Below are 18,990 nucleotides of genomic sequence, written 5' to 3'. Positions count from 1 at the left end.
TCTCCTGTGTCCCGGCCGGGCTCCAAAGCCACGGCACCGACACCTCCAGGCCCCCGTCCCGAGGTGCCAGAGGCACCGGACACCTTCCCTGTGACACACGTATTAATGCTCCTCAGGAGAGCCTTGGCACTCACCACAGGGATATTTAACAACATTAAATCATGCATTCCTGTACAGTGAGGAAGATCTGCTGTATACAGAGAACCATTCCACTCCGGGCCTCCAAGCAACAGCCTCGGTCAGGGTTTGGAGGGCAGGAGGAAGCCTCTCATCACCAGGGGGAGGGAGAATAAGAGTAAAACCCACTGACAAATGCAGACACATCACTGCATGGTGAGAGAAGCCCCAGCTGTACAGTAACATCAATACACACAGGACAAGACACGATGAACCCGGACTGCCACTAAAATAAGTCCCGTGAACTCTGAGTGACCAGTGCCATGAGGACTGGAGAAGGATCAGTATGCATAGACTGGTATTTCAGTTCCCCAGATCGTTACCCTGTCAGAGTCTGAGATGCCAGGACCTTATTTTGCCCTCAGTGCAATCCGGATCAGTCCATCACCTTACACTGGTGTGGAGGAGGTTACAACAGACACCGGAGAGTCTGGTTTTGGGAACACTACACAACATCAGCTACGTTAAAAGCTGACTTTGGAGCGAGTTATAAAATACTTGCTTTATTCTGCAGTACTAGAATTGAAGCCCTTAAATCTTCCCTCTCTGAAAGCAGATTGTCAAGAGGTCTGACCCAACACCAGCACAGGACCGCAGGAGGCGGCGCCGGCAGCACCACCACACTATTGCCATGTTGGAAGCAAAGAGAACTCGCACTGCAGCCTAGCAACTGCCACTGGCTAGGAGGAGTGCAGCCCTCGAGAGGGAGGAAGACAAAGATGTCAGCATTCAAAGTGATCGTTTCAGGCAATGAACTCATTGCGATTGTTGTTCCTGCAGGAAGAAGTGAAATCAGGTGAACAGCCCTTTCCTCAGCCACACAACATCCCATCCTCCCCATGCTACCGCAGGTTGGCTCAAGCACCCTAAATACAATGCCGCCGATGCTCAGCCCTTCTCACTGGTGTTACCGACACATTTCTCCTCTCAAACCCCATTTCTGAGCAAGCCAGCCCAGAGCTTGGTCAGCCAAAACCCCGCACTGCGCTCCAGAACCACCCTGCAGCCAGCACCATGCTTGAGCAAAGCACCAACCCACAAAGGCTCTTCGTGTGCTAGAGGAAGGGGAAGACCTCTCCTGGCTGATCCCACTGCAACAACTCCAGCAGGGAATGAACCAGTGTTGGCTTCACTGGCAGCAGCACCAAACCAACCCCACTGCCAGCTCAAGCGGAGCAGGCGCGTGGCTCCAGCCCTGTCCCAGTGTTGTGCGAGGGAAGCAAGCAGCAGCCTGTCAGCCCAGAGCCTGACCCTGCGTTTTCCTGCTTCTTTGGGCTAGTCAATGACTCCCAGTTGCAAACTGCTTGCCCAGTTGAAGGTATTTGTACCGTCCCAGTAAACACGAGGAGAGCACGCTGCTGTGCGTGCACGGGAACCGCCTGCAGTCAGGAGCCTGAATGGGAGAGCATCAGTACCCGAAATCAAACATCAAGCTCCATAAAATCAAGTTTCAGCACAAATATCAAATGTTCAAGTGGATTCATGAGAAAAGAATAAAATGAAGTAAAAAGCACAGAAATTCAGCCCAAATTCAACGTTCCCTTGAACAGGACGACTCGCGAGAGTGGAAACACAAAGCCCTTCATTCCAGCTGCGTCACAGGCAATTCTCACATAAGCTGCTCTTTTCAATCCAAAAAAGCATTTCTCGGATACAAAACCATTCAGCTCACACGTTAGCATTTCAGTTAATGCCCCAATGTACCATCCTGATTGAACCATGGCAAATCCCCCCCCAAAAACAAAGAGAAAGGACAGGGAAACGGCGATTGTATGAAACCCGATTGAATCTTGGCAATATCTTCAGGAGGTTAAGATAACTTTACAAGTTACTACAGCCCCTGGCCATGCTGCCATCCTGCACTTCAGAGCCAACTGACATAGGAGCTTTCTTCAGTCTCTTTCAAGATTCCAGGAGGACTTGGGGGATATCCTCTGCTCCTAAGGAGCAGGAACAGTCCAAAGGTAGGGGCCAGCGTGGAGGGACCAAGAGATTCAAAGCTTTATTTTTCTTTCTCTTTTTTAATAAAGTTAACAGTAAAACAGAAGTCACAAGCCTTCCCCTCCCCGAGCTGGTTTCCTCTTCACACAAAAGCACACAAAACAGAGGTCTCCAACCGAGAAAATGAAACTGCTCTAAGTACAATGAGACATGACGAAGGAAAGGAGTCTAAGTATGTCCGTGTTCAAGGTTAAAAGAAGCAGATCAGGTATGTGTGGTTTGGTTTGGGGGGTTTTTTTAGCCAAATTGGAAAAAGAAATTTCCAGGCCCAGAAGCTGAAAAAGAAAATTGCAGATATTAGCTCCGAGGTACTTTGAGGTGTAAAAGTCACATTCTCTTTTAAAACAGCACAGGGAAACTCAGCCATCCCATCAAGCCATCTGCGTACTCACGTGTCCATAGCTGAGAACGCTGCCACCTACCTTCAAAACTGAAGCCACCTGGCCCACCAAAGAAGGCCTTGAAGATGTTATTTGCATCAAAGTCTACGGGGAAGAGAAGGAAGTTGTGAGCAGAAGTGAAACAGGCCGCTACAGCTTTCATAGCACACAAACCACCATACACTGAGGGCCCACAGAGCATGTTATGGACAGAAAGCCAAAACCAACCAGCCTGCTCTGAGCACTGACTAGTAGAAAACAGGCATTTGGAGCAGCTCTGCCATTCAGATGCTTTTGAAGACTAATCTGAGCCACTTCATAGTATTATTACAACTTGGAGGTTTGCTTTACGGGAGAAGGCAGCCTTCAAATGCTCCCATCTTTCTAAAGGCTGCCGTGGTAGAACACCGTAAGGAACACCTACCTCCCATGTTCAATCCATCCTCTTCTAGGTCCTGGCCGCTGTCATAGCGAGCCTTCTTCTTGGGATCTGACAGGATGGTAAAGGCTTCTCCAACCTCCTTAAACTTCTTCTCCTCTTCCTTCTGTACTTCTGCACTTGCCCCGCTGTGTCGGTCTAAGGATACAAAAGCAAGTAGGAAAGCAGCTTTTAGTTTCTAGTGTAAATGGAAACCACTGCACATTCCTAGCCATGCCACGTGTATTTCAGAGCTGTTGTGGGATCAGAACTCCTCTTTGTCCAGAAATCCCCTCTCTCCTATTTATTCCTGCCTCTGAGTGATAGTTGTGCAGGGCACATGTAGGGAGCAAGGGATCACTAACCCCTGCTCTAAGAACAGGCTGTTTGTGGATACCTGGATGATGCATTAGTGCTCTTTTCCTGTAAGCCTTCTTGATCTCATCCTCAGAGGCATTTTTGTCCACCCCAAGGATTTTGTAGTAGTCTTTCCGTTTGCTCTTCTTCAGTTCCACCTGTGCGTTCTTTAGAAGCTGTTTGTGTTCTAGAAGGAAGCACAATGCCAAAGGAAAGCGACTTTAGTGGCAAGAACAATCTCCTGCTTTAAAAGCAGCTCAAGATGAACATGTTGAGGCGACCTGGGCTGAAGGATTCAAGTGCCACAAGTAAGCAACCTGCTTGGAATGAGTCATGAATCTGATTAAAGCTTCACTGTCCACTGAAGGCTGTTTCCAACTGCAGGGAAATGCCTCCGTGCTATTAAATCAGTCCCAGACACAACCACCAGCACTAAGGTTACTCTGTCTGCATCATTTCGGGCTACTCAAAAAGCAAGGTGACAGTAAAGAACAAGAACCACAGGCAGCTATTCTGAATCTGGGGCACTGCTTCAGCTACAGGGTAAATTATCTTCATACTGGAAGAGAAACCAGGTTGTGAACCAGGCATTTCAGAGTGGTTCTGAGAGCTCCTCCAGCAGTGCCCTGCTGGGGCAAAAGGCTGCAAATCAGAGTATCACGTAGGGAAAAAAGGCAGACAAAATCACCACCACCAAAAAAAGGCAGATAAGGGGAATGTACGCTCGCAGAAAGAATGCCAATACACTCACCTTTTGTTTTTTCTGTCTGATAAACCTTTTCATAGTCTCTTACAGCATCTTCGTATTGTTCTGTGTCCATGTAACTGTGGAAAGAAACACGGGTGGCCAAGGTGCACTTCCCCAGGGAATATCAAAAGGGGGTTCAGGTACAAGCTCTCTGGCTGGATATGAATTAAGGAAAAGCAGTGCACTGGGCTGCAGAAAGAGCAGAACCCCCAAGGGGTCACTGCTCAACTGCCTGGAAGCCCAGACACGTGCTATTAGTGGGCAATCCTGGCCCAGGAACCTGCAGCCTCATTTGGCAGCACAGGTTCTGCTGTACCAATCTGATCCTCACTTGACCCAGCTGCAGGAACTGAAAGCAGCCAGCAAGATTCCAAGGGAGCTGGTGCAGAGCTGTACAGTAGCAGTGCTGGTTGGAAGTGACAGTCCTGGCACCTCAGAGGGATGGGTGCCTGTCTGTTGGAACTGCAGCCTCACTCACGTATTAACCACTTACTGTCATTTAGCAGTTACTGATGTGGAGCTTGGGGTTGTACACTACAACGAATGCACAACTGGAAGGCTGCAGCAGCAGTTTCAGTTCATTTATAAGCCAGGCAGCTTCGCCACAGAGTGAGAAATGAGTGATGAGGAAAGCAGCAAATACACCCATAGTCAGAACAGAGCTCTGGCTGCTTCCCTGGCTGGTGCCAACTTACAAAGGGAGACACACAGACCTGAACTGCCTCTGCACAACCCCCTCAGCCTCGCTGCACGACACTGCAGTATTATCTAGGGCTGGACTCTGCACAGTCCCAGCTGATTTCTCCTTGGCATCCCATTTCAGAACGTGCTCTGTTGGAAGTGGGGAGCAGCTCTGCCAGGGGAAGAGCTCTCACCCACAGCAGCCCTTCTGGAAAAGGCTCTCTGGGACTGAACGTCTTATGTTAGTCTAGAAACAGGCTTTAGAACTAATCCTGCCTAAACACAGCAATCAATAGGCAGTGCCAGATCCATGCAGGCAGAACAGGCTACACAGGGCTTCCCCTGCCAGCAGAAGGAAGAGGAATAAATTCAGTACTCCTTAAGACAGAACCTTTTATCCAGTTAAGCTTCAGATTTGCTACCCCTGCACTCAGGGCTGTGGGGAGGAGGTCCCTACCCACAAACATGCTCAGCATGTCCATCACAAAGCTCTACTTACCATTGTGCTCTCCTCAAGTATGCTTTGATATACGTGTCATCCAGTTTCACTGCGTTCGTGCAGTCATCTATTGCTTCTTCAAGTTTCCTAAGCTACAATGGCAGACAGAAGTTCAGTGAATCCCCACCAGAACCAACGCTGCTGAGCAGCATCATGACTTCAGGCAAACGAAAGGTGGAAAGAATCTTGGAAAACCTCACTCCTTTGTGTGTCTGCATCTAGGAAATTTTTCCCAACCCCCCAGAACACAGAGCTGTTGTTCCCTAGGGAAAGATTAGCAGCTTAGCTAATGAAATGGTGGAATTATGTGGTGGTGCTCTGGGTCTTCCTGAGAATGATCCCAAACCAACTGCTTCTGTGTCCAAACTGACTGCCACACGGAAAAGAAACTTGAAAACATTTCAAGGATTTCTGGTTAAAGCACTGTTTGCTTTCAGACACAGCCATGCAAAGGAGCCATTCCTTCTGCCTCCAGCTCAGCCCCCTCCCCAGCTCTGGACACCAGCCTCTGGCTCCTGACCCGGCTGGGGTGCTGAAAAGCCTCCTGGGTAGAGCAGGCACCGACACAAGAGACAGCTGAGGAAGAAACGTGCCTAGAGAAATGCAAGGGGGGGAACTGGAAGCACTGTCACATGTCTGACTGCTTCACTGGACAGCGCAGAGCTAAAATGCAGCAGCAAACCTGGGGAAAAAGGAGTGCCCAGGGTTTTTAAATTGGGTCTCATTGGTTTAGATCAAAACCCCAAGAAAGACAGGATGACCTACAAGAAAAAGAGCTATCTCCTCATTACTGGGAAGGAAACAAATACAGATCCTTTCTGCTGATTAAGATAAGGCTAAACTATGTTCCTCCTCTCCCTCCCACTCTGTGCATCCCAACTATTGGAGTTTTGTTTCTTTGGGAGTCAGCTCCGTTGGCTGTTTGGAACAGACCCAATCGTTGTGCAAGCACAAAAACCTGAACCACTGCCCACAGCACTAGAAAGGTCCTGCTGCCCAGCAGCCAGAGAAGCCCATGCTTTCCACAAGAACTGATCTGCAACTTATGCACCACCTGGCAGGGAACACAATGAGAGCCCCGCCAGGGGACTGCTTCTTACCTTTGAATTAACCGTCCCCCGGTTGCAGTACAGTTTGGCATTTGTTTTTATATTATTGGGATCTATCCCCAGTGCCTCTGTGTACAGTTCATATGCTAGTTTGTAGTTTCCATCTTTGAATGCTTTATTCCCATCTTCTTTCTTCGCTTTAAGTGCTTTGGCATTCTGAAAAGAAACACACCCTGGTTAAGGACATTGGGAAACTGGCTCGGGGGGGACCAAGCACCTCATTTTGCTGGGTGAGGGTCCTCAAAATGTAATGGTTTTAATTTGGTTTCAGGCACCACTGCAGGATACAAGGTCTCAGCCCTGCTACAGCAGCTTGACAAGCTGCAAGTGTTCTGCCTTTCCCCCCCAAGAGAAGTGCTAAGGAACAGTCAGTGCCAGTCACAGGCACTCTCAAGGGCTGCCTCATTTTTAAGATGAGAATGTGACAATGAAGTAAATTTATGGATTAAAAAAAGGAAAGAGGAACCTCAGATTTAGTCAAAGAGCTACAACAGAGGAGCAATGTGAAAGGAGCAGTGTTCAAACACAAGTCAACCTGCGGGCACCAAGTTCTTCTAGAATACAGTGAGTTTTACTGTTGCTCTCTCTGATCAAGGAACAAAGAGTGAAAGGGAGGCAGCCTTCAAAGTGTCAGAGTCTTCTGAGAAGGAGCTTCTAGCAACTCAGTTTTACCTAAAGCAGCAGCTGCTTGGCTTTGGGAAGGACACGTTACTTGCTACTGGAGCTCTGGGGAATGACAATGTTGAGGGAGGGAGAAGGGATTGATCCAGCAGAACCAAATGAGGTGTGAGGGTGAGAAAAAAGAAACCCCTGGTAATTCTGCAGCCCCATCCCCAGTGGCCAGGACTCACACGGCAGGCAAGACATGCTTTCTCGTGGTCAGGAGCCATTCGGAGAGCCTGGACAAAGAACTGCACTGCCTTCTCAATACAGTCCTCATAATACAGGCACAGGCCCCGCACATAGAGAGCGTCCGCGTTCGTCGAGTCCATCCGTAAGATGTCACTGCAACAGACACATGGCAAAGTGAAATGTTTCCCTATTCCAGTTTCCTTCTGCCCTCCAAAAGCCCTCTTCTTCCACTGAGATACTCAGTTACTTTATCAAGTCTGTGGCACAGACGTGCAGTAAGTCTGGTTCAAGCAGCACTGCTGGTTATTAAGAGTCTAAATGCAGGTAAGATGAGCTTTAAAGAGCATAAACCCATGCTCTCTTCTTCCTCATCACAATTTGCATTAAGGACTCTGTTTCCATATTGCCTCATTCATTCCAGGCTGCAGTCAGGACTCCCCACCAGCTGTAACTCCAACTCCAGCCCTCGAGACACTCACCTTGCTACAGACTGTGCCTCTGGGTAGCGACCCAGTAGCGCCAAACACTCAGCCTTGAGGATTTTGAACCGGTGACAAGCAGGAGCAAACTCCAAAGCACGATCCATGCAAAACACAACCTGGTGTGGGGAAAAAGACACACAAACGTGAGCAAAGCAAACAGCCCAAAGCCTAATTGGAAAGGCTGCACCATCAGCACCACTGAGATTTCATGTTTGCCTCTACCCAGGAAGGAAACCATGCAAACATCCCTTTCTTCTGCTGCTGGAGACTCACATGCAGGTGTTTTACCTTTTAAAGGGCTTTGGGTACAAAGGTCCGGGGCACCTATGTTACTGTCACAGAGCACTACAAAGAAGATGCAAGGGACACCTGTAGAAGGTCCATCCCTGTAACTCTTCTGAAACTGCAGGCCCTACAGGAGGAGCCAAGGCAGACAATTCTGCCCCTGTCTCCTGCATCATAAAGACACGGGGGAAGGACACAAATGCAATCAACTGAGAGACTTTGGGCTGGACAAAACACAAAGTACAGTGAAAGGCCCTCATCTTCACTGCTCTGCCTGCAACGGGCAGGGTGATCTAATGGGTCTTTTCCATCTCTGCCTTGCTGGTGGGGACATCTGCACGAGAAGAGGGTCATTGTTCCAGCAAGGTTCATCTGCTTGCCCGGCCGTGACATCACGAGTGCCGGCGCTGGGAAGCACTGGGCTCCAGACTGCAGCTTCTGGGCGAGGAAGGAGCAGGAGCAGCTCTCCAGAAACAAAGCTGACATTTCATGCAAGCCTCCCCACTGAAGGGGCACAGGGGAGGTGAAGGGGCAGATGCAAAAGCCCAGAATATGCAACCCAAGCAGGGCAACTCCTACACATCAAGCTCAGGTTGACCTGACATCCAATCTGTGCCTCATAACCAGGGGATACAAAGGTGGCATTGACCCTTCCACAATCTTGACAGCTTAGCCTAAGAATCAGTGACCTGAACTATGAGCTTAATGTGCCTGACAATCTCCTTTCTGGGCCAAACTTGGACCTTATATGCATCCACTGAATAGAAACAGTTGGTCAAGAAGTCAGTTTGGTGCCTTTCAGATTTCATGCTGTCATTTCTTACTGTATCAGGCCAGTATCAGTGCATCCTGTTGCAGCCTTTGGGAAGAAAGATTTGGAAGCAGCAGTGAGAATGCCCCAGGCAGATGTGCATTCCCCCTTAGTGACCCTCCCTAGAACACTGCCACACAACAGCCTTGGGTATGCACTTTAATTGAAGAGCTGAGAAAGAAGAATCTTGAACATGCACCTTAGGAGCAAAGCACCATCAAATGCTGCTGCTGACAACACCTGTATCAGGAGCTCCTGTAGGAGGCCTACAAGGCTGCTGGGGAGGGAATCTTCATCAGGGCCTGGAGCAATAGGACAAGGGATGATGGGTTTAAACTAAAACAGGGGAACTTCAGGTTAGATACAAGGAAGTTCTCTACTGTGAGGGTGCTGAGGCACTGGAATGGGTTGCCCAGGGAGGTTGTGAATGCTTCATCCCTGGCAGTGTTCAAGGCCACGTTGGACAGAGCCTTGGGTGACATGGTCTAGGGTGAGGTGTCCCTGCCAATGGCAGGGGGTTGGAACTGGATGATCTTCATTTCCTTTCCAACCCAAAGCAGTTTGTGATTCTAGATTCTATAAACAGCTCATTTGTGGCTCCACTCACCCTGCAAAGCAAACAGTAACAGAGCCATTTTCAGAGCTATGACACAGTTCACAAGACAGCCCTGCTTCAACAGCAGATGTTGTACAGCACCTCCCATGAGGGCCCAGCTAATGCTAGGCAGGGAAATCAGACATGCACGTGCCTGAACCAGACAGATAAGACACAGAAACAATGGAGTCAAGCTCACCTTCCTGAAATCCCGTTTCTCAAAGTCCACCTCAGCTATTTTCTCATACTCCAGCACAGTAGTGGCGTTCTTCAGCTGAAAGACAGGAGAACACAGCAAGTGTTGCAGGACAGTCACTGCTCCGAAACGCCACCAAGCAGCATTTAAGCACTGACCCTTAAGCACAATCCCTAAACTATCAGAGCAGAAAGTACTGCAGACCATGGAACAGATTTATGGCAATACTTCTGTCAACATTAAAATCAGTTTGAAATCAAGTGACCTAACTGGCAGCCCAGGAAAATGTACCCCTGTGAATGAGATACAGAAATGGCAGCAGCCTTCTATCATAAGCCCCTAACATAAGGATGTGGAGCTGCTGGAGTGAGTCCAGAGGCCAGGAAGATGCTGCAAGGGCTGAAGCAGGCTGAGAGAGCTGGGCCGAGTCAGCCTGGAGAAGGCTCCTTAAAGGGAGACCTTAGAGCAGCTCCCAGTGCTGTGCTTGCACGCTGCACACTGGAAACAAAAGGCTGACCAGTTCAATCCATTCCCTCTGACAGCCCCATTGACTGGGAATATTTAAACCTTAAGGACCTCTCACCTCCTGCTGTGCCTGGGAATTCTTATGATCCAGTTCTAAAACTCGTTGAAAGCAGCGGCTGGCAGCCATGGCATTCCCTAGGGAAAGATGGCACTTCCCTTCCCGTAGATGGCCCTGAGGAGAGTTAAAAGGGAGTTGCAATAGGTGGAGGCAAGGGTATTGAGACAGGAGTAAGAAGTCTGATGTTCTCCACGTACCCTTACAAAGGTATCATCCAGTCTGACAGACTGCTGAGCATCTCCCAGTGCTTCTCGGAATCGCCCCAGCATCATGAGTGTGGCAGCTCTGTTGCCATAATAACTGGCATTATTGGGACAGGTATCTGGAGGAGGTGTAAAAGCACTCGCTGTTAGTGTCATGCAAGCAGCTAAGCAACTTGTAGAACATCTTAAAAAGCCCTGGTTGCATTAAAAACTCACCCAATCCTCCCTGTTTTAAAACACCACCAGACTGGCTTAAGATGACCCATGATGGTCCAGCAGTTGTTCTGAGCAGCAAGGCATAAAACTACTGCTCCCCACACCATACACAGGAGTTAACTCCTGCAGAACGAAAGCAAGTGGTGTTCAGCCTGGCAGCACTGCTCACCCTGAGTTAGGGGGAAAGCTGGCCTGGTTTCCTGTTAGCAACATCTTGGCTGAAGGAGAAACCAAGAACTGCTGCAGTCACCCATGCTGGCACCGACCTGCACTCCCCCCAGTGAAACTGCCCAGGCAAAGAGCCTGCACCCAGCATGTGCTGTGAGAAACCCTGCTGCTTTGTCTGCACTCAACAACCAGCTTTGAGTTTTCAACGTGGTACTCAGCAAAGGTTTCTATTCCCAACTATTCTCACCTATGGCTTTCGTGTAATAGTTGTACGCTTCGTTGTAATCCTTCTTGGCGTAGTACGCGTTTCCTTGTTCCTTGAACGACTCTGCTTCTCTGAAAGGAAGCAAAACACCACGTTTGGGGAGGAACTGAGCACCAGGACAGATTCTGACCATGACTGAGCATTTGATCCCCAAGCAACCTTGTTCAAAATGCTTGTAGCTGGTTGCTGCGAGGTCTCCTCTGTAAACCCTGTGCATGAGAAACCACACACACCCCATCCAGCTGCCTCTCATCCTTCTTCACTTCACCAGGGCCATGAGCAGGGGTACTCAGGGGTGTTACCCTGGCCAATACTACAGGGGCACTGGCTTCCAAGAGCCCAGCAAAACTCCCCAGTACATGGTTAATGAAAGCAGCCTGCTCCTGTCAGGTGCTGCACAAGCTCAGCACTCACTGAAGTCAAGGAACAGAGCACTACTTATCTTTCAGTAGTCCCACATGCTTAAGAAACAGGGCCAAGAACAATTTCTACATTCAAAAGACAGCTAAATCAAAGAGAAAGAAGGGTGCAGCCTCAAGCAGAAGCTTGGCACTGCCTTGGCAACAGGTCCAGAAATAGTCCTCGCACTCGAGAGCAAGCATTTGCAGAGACAGCTTAGGACATTTAAAAACACACAACATATGGTTTAAAGCAGCATCCCTTAAACTCCTGAAAGCAAAGTTTCTCCTGAAGGAAATGAAACCCTTCCTTCTCCTCTTCCATTCACCTTCACCCTTTCAGAGAAGCAGTCCCAGAGGGCACTTATACCATGATGGTGTAGCTTAACTCAGCTTCACTGAATTAACCTCAGTGATTTAGTTCACTCGCTTCCCTCCCTGCACTGTTCAACACATAAAAACTGTGAGGCCGACCCGAAAGCAGCAGCACCCCGCTCTAGATTCGCATCCTGCTGTTGGGACTTCACTGCTGCAGCCCAGACACAGACACTGTTTGTCCCCTCTCGGTAGCACTCGCACAAGCAGGCAGCGCAGGAGCTGCGGCGGGGAGGAGGCACCCACCACTGAAGGCGAGCAATGTTCAGCAAGCCCACTAGGGAGAGAACAAAGGGAGTTGTGTTGAGAGGAGTTCAGCTGTTTTTCACCTCGCTCAGCCTTGCCATTGGCCATTCCCACACAGCTGCCTCATGCACGGGGTTGTTTTCAGGGAGCCAGCGCGGCCTTGCCAGCTGGCGAACAATGGACACAGGAGCTGCTCCTCACCTTCAGTTTGAACCTTTGCTGTCAGCTACAGCCCAGCAAGGGACCAGACACAGCCCTGCTGGAGCTCTGCTCTGCCAGATAGAGGGGAGAGCACACAGCGTGTGGCTGGGGGTGTTTGGAGCCTGGGTCCCATCCCTCTGAGCTGGGAGCTGCTGAACCTCCATCCACCCTCACCAAGGCAGGTGCCTGCTCTGCAGCCGTCCTCAGAGCCAGCACCCAGCAGCTCCCCGCAGGATCTACAAGGGACAAGTGCTCTGCAGGATTAGAAATGTGCCCAAACACAACCCCCTTTTTCCAGTGTTACCCATCAAACATTCAAAATACAGCAGAAAAACCAATCAGGGGTGCTGCAATTCCAGAGCCTTGGCAGGAAGTGCTTGAAAGAGAACTTTATTTTGTTTCTGTAATCATAAATGGAAAGAAAAAACCACAGATCCTATTAAAAGTCCCTTCCCTCAGAAGCTCTCTGTTGTGTAATGCACAGAATGGTGAACAGTACTAATGGCAGAAGTGATCTGCAACCTGCTTAGCACAGCAGCCCCCGATTCGCAAGTCTTTTAGCAATTTTACCTGTCATGTTCTGAGGAAGCATCGTTTAATAGAGAGCTAAAGGGCTGGGTGCCAGAGCATCCTGTCTGCCAACAGACTGCTGGGAAGAGCTGGGAAAATGGGAGAAACAAATAGATACATGGAAAAGCAGCTCTCACAAAGCACTGGTGTTCTGAGATGCTGGAGAAAACACGCAGATACACACCAATTACTGCTTTCTGGTCAGCCTTATTGGTTTGTTGTCCTTTTAATACAGACTGATGTGTCAACAGTCACAGTGCCTCAGGTAACACAAGAAGAAAGGAAGTCCACAGGTATTTCTATTGCTCACATGGCTGAAAGCTCAATGGTGACACAAGGCTGTGAAGGAGAAAGCTAACTGCCTTTAAAGCACAGAGGCAAAGCCAGTAGCTGGAAATGGCAGGCTATGGTCTGAGATCCCAGACCCAGAACAGAAGCATCTCTCCCCACTTGTGCTCCACTGACATAGAAAGCACACAGAGAAAACAGTTCTTGTTTACCACGGCCTCTGGCTCCAACAACAGCAAATGCAGATCTCCTGATATCACTGGTAATTGTTTCAATCCAAACAGATGCTGCAGCCTGAATGAGATCATTCTGCATCTCACACTGATGTAGGCTGCATTCCCCACTTGCTACTTTTGAAACCGAGGAAGAATCGTGCTTTGCTATAAATAGGCCCCAGGCTGAATGGATGGCTTTGTGATGGGACCTCAGTGTCTTCTCAGGGCCTCTCCATGCTGGACGCAGAGGACAGGGAAGGGATGCACCAAGGATCTTGGGAAGAAGCTGGTCTTTCACTGCCGGTGCGTAGCACGGGCGCACAAGGAGGGAAGTGTTTGGAGGAGTTTGCTCCCTGCGAGCTGCTCAACTGTTTTCTCCTCTGTTCTAACACTTGTCAGGACCCCAGCCCCTGTCACCTTGAGGAGCTGCTGCCAGCCGAGCACCCACTGCACAATCCCAGTGCTCCCAGGAGGGCGCAGCGGAGGAGCTCGCTGCCTGCCTGCAGGGAGAAGGAACCATCCCAAGGTTCCTTCTATTCCCTGTGCCCTGCTGCAAGCTCAGCCCCTGCTCGCTCCAGCAGAGCCGAGCTGGGAGCTGCAGCCATCCCGCGCACCACTGACACAACCCCACGGTTGCCTCCTCCTCCCCACAGCTCCCACACGCGGCCCCCGCTCCAGCGCTGCTCCTGGTTTCTGCCCCTCCTTGCTCCAGCTCCCAATGAGACACACGCAGCCGTACCCTGCAGTGCACCCAACTGCTGTCATCAGAACCCAGGGGGGGATCTGCACTAACACACCTCCCGGGTCCAGGTGTGCACAGGCACATGCTCAAAGTAATGCCCCCAGCCCCAGGAACCCAGCGCTGAAGCAGGAGGCAGACTTACTCTCTCCCGACCTTCACTCCTACTTCGTTTCCTGCTTCCATTATGAAACAGTGACAAAACCCCCTAAAATAGCTAGGATTTAAGGAAGGCTTCAAAATCCTGTCCTGGCCAAGCAATCTTTTTGGGGATGCTCTGACAAAAGGCACACACCTGCTTTTTCTAAGCGATTCTCTCAGAGGCTTGAATAGGATATGATGCTTTTACCCAGCATTTTGGGGGTTGGAATCCAGGCCAGATTCTCAGCTGTCAGATGTTCCTCAGCTGCTGGGGGTAAAATAAGTTTGATGATCTCAATAGGGTTTACAGCAGGCAGATGTCTGAAGCTTAAAATTAGCTGTCAGATTTGCCACTGGACACACGATCCCTCCCTTCTTGCAGGACTCAGAAGAGGAGCCAAACACTACACAGGCCACAGTGATACACACAGGATGTTTTTCCTTCCGTGCTTTAAAGGCCATTCCTCCAGGTTAGGCTTTACACTCTTAAGTGAGGATTCAGAGCAAAGGGAATATAACTCAATAGATAGGCAGATAGCGAGGTAGATAGAATCTCCCATCAGCAGTGTTTGTGGTTTCTGCCTCTGGTGCAAAAACCAACATAAAAATCACATACAACATCCAGTGTGATCACCCTCTGCAGCACAGCAGGATGCTGACCCTGGTGCAGCAGAGCCCGAGCTGCTGCACAGCACAGATTGCTCTGCACATCAGCACCCCCAACTGCACAAGGAGTGGGTTTACCACTGGCTGCAACAGAGGAATGAAAACGTGGATGCCTACTCACAGGCAGGGAAACCTTCAGCCTGTACATGCGAACATGTGCATGGAGAGTCTAAAAGCCCATCCTGTCCTCTACACACACCCCAGAACACCCCCAGTACCAGAGGACAAACTCAAACAGGGAAGACCAAAAGCCACAAGAACCAAAACATGCCACAAGGAACCAAAGGACTGAAGCAAACCTCTGCCTGCAGCTGTGAGAAGAGCCAGAGGAGCTCCAGCTTCACACAACCACTTCAATCCCAGCGCTCAGGATGAACCGAATTCACAGCCACAGCCTCACCATTTCTGGCAGGGGCACTCCAGAGCATTTGTGAAACCCCATGGAAGGGTCTGGAATCAGCTGGAGATTGCTGTTTTCCACAGGGGTCTAAATTAAGGATGAGATGGTAAACCAACTGCATCCACAATATGCTTCACCCTAAAGAAGCATGGCTCATGGTAAAGAAAAAGGCTGGAATTGTAGGTACTGTAGGTAAGTATTTCAGACTGTCTAAAGCAACCACCTAATTCAGAGTATTCAAATACTGCAAATCCACGGGCACGCAAACAATGAATGTGCAGCTTCTGCTCCTTGTATTATCATAAGATCATAAAGCAATTACGTCTTAGTAAAAGAGGCTGGGTTTACAGCCTGGGAAACTCAAGTTCCTGTTGACAAGTGGCATGGGAATAGTGGAACCTTCTCCGGGCTATCCCATAACAACCCTTACCCACCAGCAATGCATTTACAGCCAACCCACCCCCTGTGAATGCAGGGTATGGACAGGGCCAGGCTGCAGCTCTTCTTATGCAAAATAGCCTTGGTAAGACTCCTGCTCCTCACCAACACCTGAAAACCTCCAACACCTGCCAACCTGACTGACCCAAAGCCTCGAAGCCTTCTTGACTTCTGCACCATTTACTCTGCGTGGCAAGCTTCATGCTCATTGCTTTATTAAAGGTACCTGTGGTTTCCTACCGAGGCATCAACACAGCTGAAGGCTGCAGCTACAGCACCGTAAAGGCAACGGTCTGGGCAGATCATTTCATAATGGCATTTTCCAAGTGGCTGGAGGCATTTCTCCTGCATCCTCCAGTGCTGAGGAAGGAGAAGAGCCAGCCTGAAGCACGCACATCCGACAGGATCCGGCACTGCCAGGAGGATGACAAGGAAGTTCTCCCTGGCAAAACCCCAGCATCACAGGGAAAAACTGTGCCCATGGGTTAGAACCTTTACCATCCATTTAACAAGGTGACTTTTTGGGGGTGGCGCAGCCCCGCTCATCAGCACTGAGAGCACCGTTACCCAGCAGATAAAATTAACCCAGTTACATCAACCCTGTTCCATAAGGACCCCCACAATGTACCAGCAGCAGCCAATAATTACCCTGTGACCACACGCTATTCCTGTACCTTCAACAACCTGTGAGTGAGCTGTCTGGCACGGTTCAGCTGCTGCAGGGCACCAGTTACAACCACTCAGCAACACAGCTCTCCACTTGGGCTCATTTAGTGATTTGGATTAACCCCCCGAGAAGGGAACTGTGCATTTACACAAAGGCCTCAAGTGAAGTAACTGTGTCATGCTGTACTGTAATGCCTAAACAAAAGCACAGGGCACAGAAGCCCTTGGTGCTGACTTGCAGCAATGATTCAGGAAAGGTTTTCACCTCGTTTTGCTGGGGTTTACAGAGCACAGGCACATCCCAGAGGCTGCACTAAACCAGTGTGCGTCTGTGCATGCCCGTTAATGCAGAGCCTGTTTGAGATGGTTTATAGACATCAGGCACCTAATTAAGCCTCCAACTACTCTCCTTAGTACAGTGACTGTATCACCCTCGTTTACCTGAGATCAATTGAGCCACAGAAGTAAGAAACTGATGTAAGACAGGAAGGACTAAAGTGGAGGTGAGGTTTGAGGCTCAGGACCCCAAGAAGACCTGCCCTGGCTGGCAGAAAGGCATGAGATAAGATACTGAGATTAGATGCAAGGAAGAAGCTCTTTACTATGAGGGTGCTGAGGCCCTGGAACAGGTTACCCAAGGAAGTGGTAAATGCCCCATCCCTGGCAGTGCTCAAGGCCAGGCTGGACAGAGCCTTGGGTGAGATGGTTTGGTGTGAGGTGTTCCTGCCTGTGGCAGGGGTTGGAAGTGGATGATCTTAAGGTCTTTTCCTGAAGGTTGGCTGTGCAAGGCCTACACTTTCTGAGCCACCAGAAAGAATAACTGGAAGTAGAATATTCATTTGCTACCCACGCGTTTCTCTTTTAGCAAGATAAAGGAGTAATATCCCAACAACAACAGAGGAAGTGCTGGGAAGGCACCTAACTAAAGCACTGCGTGGTAACAACTGCAAACTACAGCACCAGCTTTAGGATGCCAGGAAAAGGCCAGCTGTGTGAGACCGTGCTCCTCAGTGCTGAACCTTCCCTCAGAGCAGGGCAAGGACCCAGCGCTGCCCATGAATCCTGCTCGGCCTGGTCCAAGGAGATCATCCCACTCACGACTGGTTTCCTGTGCCCATCGCTTCTGCAGTGGAGCTTGGGAAGGAGGGAGGAAGGAAGGAAGGGCAACACTAGAGGTCACTCCCAGGAGTAAAAATCCCCAAAGATGGTTTTACCATTCCAGACGCTGCGTTTAAATAGCCCAGGGCAAGGAATGAGCTGCCCATCACCAGGGCTTTCCCAGCTTTACAGCCCAAGCAATTTGTCTGTGTTCCAGGTAGGACATCCAGGTGCCTCTTCAGCACCATCTCATTTAACTCCTCAGAATGACATCACCAGGAAGCAGCTCCTGCCCGGCCGTAAACCTCCAAGTGCTGACAGTAACCTCAGGCCACCAATATATGCTTGTGCAAACGCTGCTCCTCAGAGGCCACTTTCCGTTCTGTTTCATCCTTTCAGCTCCATCAACGGGCTCATTTTCTAGAGCAGTGGCCTCCCTTTGTACAGAAATAGCTCTCTCCTCCCCAGTTCCCCAGGAGATAACCAACTGCCTGCACGAGATGCTGCAGAACCAGGCATGGACCTTCCCCCCTCACTGCCTGTGGAGGCTGCGACACCGCTGGGAACCGGCTGCCTTGCTCGAGAGGGAAGGTTGGGATCCCAGCACCGCTGGGCTCAGCGCCTGCTGCCCACTCGCCTGCCCAAGGGGCACCAGGCCACGCTGCTGGCGCTTGAAGGAGCGCTTGCATTGTGGTGATGGGCTCAAAGCAGGGCTCTGCCCGGTCACCTGCAACCGGGATCTCCCCCTTACCCCCAGCGAGAGTGAGAACTGCTGTGTGTGGATTCCGAACGGTACCAGGGGCAAGAGAACAGGGTATGATGGAGCTTGAAGCTTCTTCCCTCCTCCTCCTCCTCCTCCTTAGCAATGGGACAAAGCCCTCTCCGGAGCGGCTCCGGACAGGAAGATGTCAGCTGCATTTCTAGGATCCCCGAGCTCCGGCTCCAGCCCAGAGACACGTCCTAACCCCGGCGCACACCGGCCCCAGGAGCTCGCAGAAGGGAGGCGCAGCCGAGCCCCCCAAAGCCAACCCTCGCCCTGCAGCGTGCGCCGGGGCCCAGCCCCGGGCTGGAGCGGCCATCGGCTCCCTGCGAGCCCCGGGGAGCGGCCTTTGCCCCGGGGTCCGCGGGGCAGGCACCGGCCGCATCCCCGAGCCCCGCTGCCACTGCCCCCTCCGTGGAGGAGGCCGCAGGGACCCGGTGCGCTCCCTGCCCCGTGCGGGAAGGGCTCCCCGCGCCCAGGCCCCGGGCCCCGCCGCCCCGGCCCTCACCCGCTCCCCGCAGCCCGGGGCCACCCCCGGCTCCCCTGAGCCGTGCCGGGAGCACGGACCCCGGGACCCCGGCGCCCCGCGGCCTCAGCTCTACCTGCGAGTCTCCTCCTCGCTCTCGGGCTCGCCGGGTCCCTCGGGCGCCGCCATGATCACATCGCACTCGGCCACCGCCGCCATCTTACCGCCGGGCCGGGCTGCGACTGGCGGCGGCGCGGGGGCGGCCGCTGCGCCGGAAGGGGCGGGGTTTGGGCGCAG

The 18,990-nt window shown here is 51.0% G+C and overlaps 1 protein-coding gene across 2 annotated transcripts; it reads right to left on the bottom strand.

Annotated features, from left to right (window-relative positions):
- Positions 1-2,156: 2,156 nt before the first annotated feature.
- On the bottom strand, positions 2,157-18,983 carry DNAJC7 (DnaJ heat shock protein family (Hsp40) member C7). 2 transcript variants are annotated; one of them, XM_061343257.1, is made up of 14 exons: positions 18,830-18,983; positions 11,009-11,097; positions 10,372-10,496; positions 10,175-10,288; positions 9,595-9,669; positions 7,702-7,820; positions 7,222-7,375; positions 6,362-6,526; positions 5,262-5,353; positions 4,085-4,158; positions 3,374-3,520; positions 2,983-3,135; positions 2,601-2,663; positions 2,157-2,453 (listed from the first exon to the last, which is right to left on the bottom strand). In XM_061343257.1, exons 1-14 carry the CDS (start codon positions 18,910-18,912, stop codon positions 2,416-2,418), a joined length of 1,491 nt encoding a protein of 496 aa, XP_061199241.1. In that variant the 5' UTR covers positions 18,913-18,983; the 3' UTR covers positions 2,157-2,415. The 2 variants fall into 2 exon arrangements, with proteins under 2 accessions (XP_061199241.1, XP_061199240.1); XM_061343256.1 differs by lacking the exon at positions 2,157-2,453 and having other exon boundaries at positions 2,505-2,663.
- Positions 18,984-18,990: the final 7 nt, after the last annotated feature.

Source organism: Neopsephotus bourkii, unplaced genomic scaffold (assembly GCF_033783945.1).
Source record: "Neopsephotus bourkii isolate Nb327-2 ecotype Australia unplaced genomic scaffold, CSIRO-AGI_Nbou_v1 NB_1821, whole genome shotgun sequence".
Taxonomy (NCBI): domain Eukaryota; kingdom Metazoa; phylum Chordata; class Aves; order Psittaciformes; family Psittacidae; genus Neopsephotus; species Neopsephotus bourkii.
The sequence above is the reverse complement of the archived record's forward strand: the minus strand, read 5'-3'. Positions and strand labels throughout refer to the sequence as shown.

Coding starts and splice junctions, on each gene's coding strand:
- DNAJC7 (XM_061343256.1), bottom strand. CDS start 18,912: ATGGCGGCGGTGGCCGAGTGCGATGTGATCATGGCGGCGCCCGAGGGA. Junction 10,497..11,008: donor CTATTACACGAAAGCCATAG/GTGAGAATAGTT, acceptor CACCTCCTCCAG/ATACCTGTCCCAATAATGCC. Junction 6,527..7,221: donor AAGCATGTCTTGCCTGCCGT/GTGAGTCCTGGC, acceptor GTTTCTTTTCAG/AATGCCAAAGCACTTAAAGC.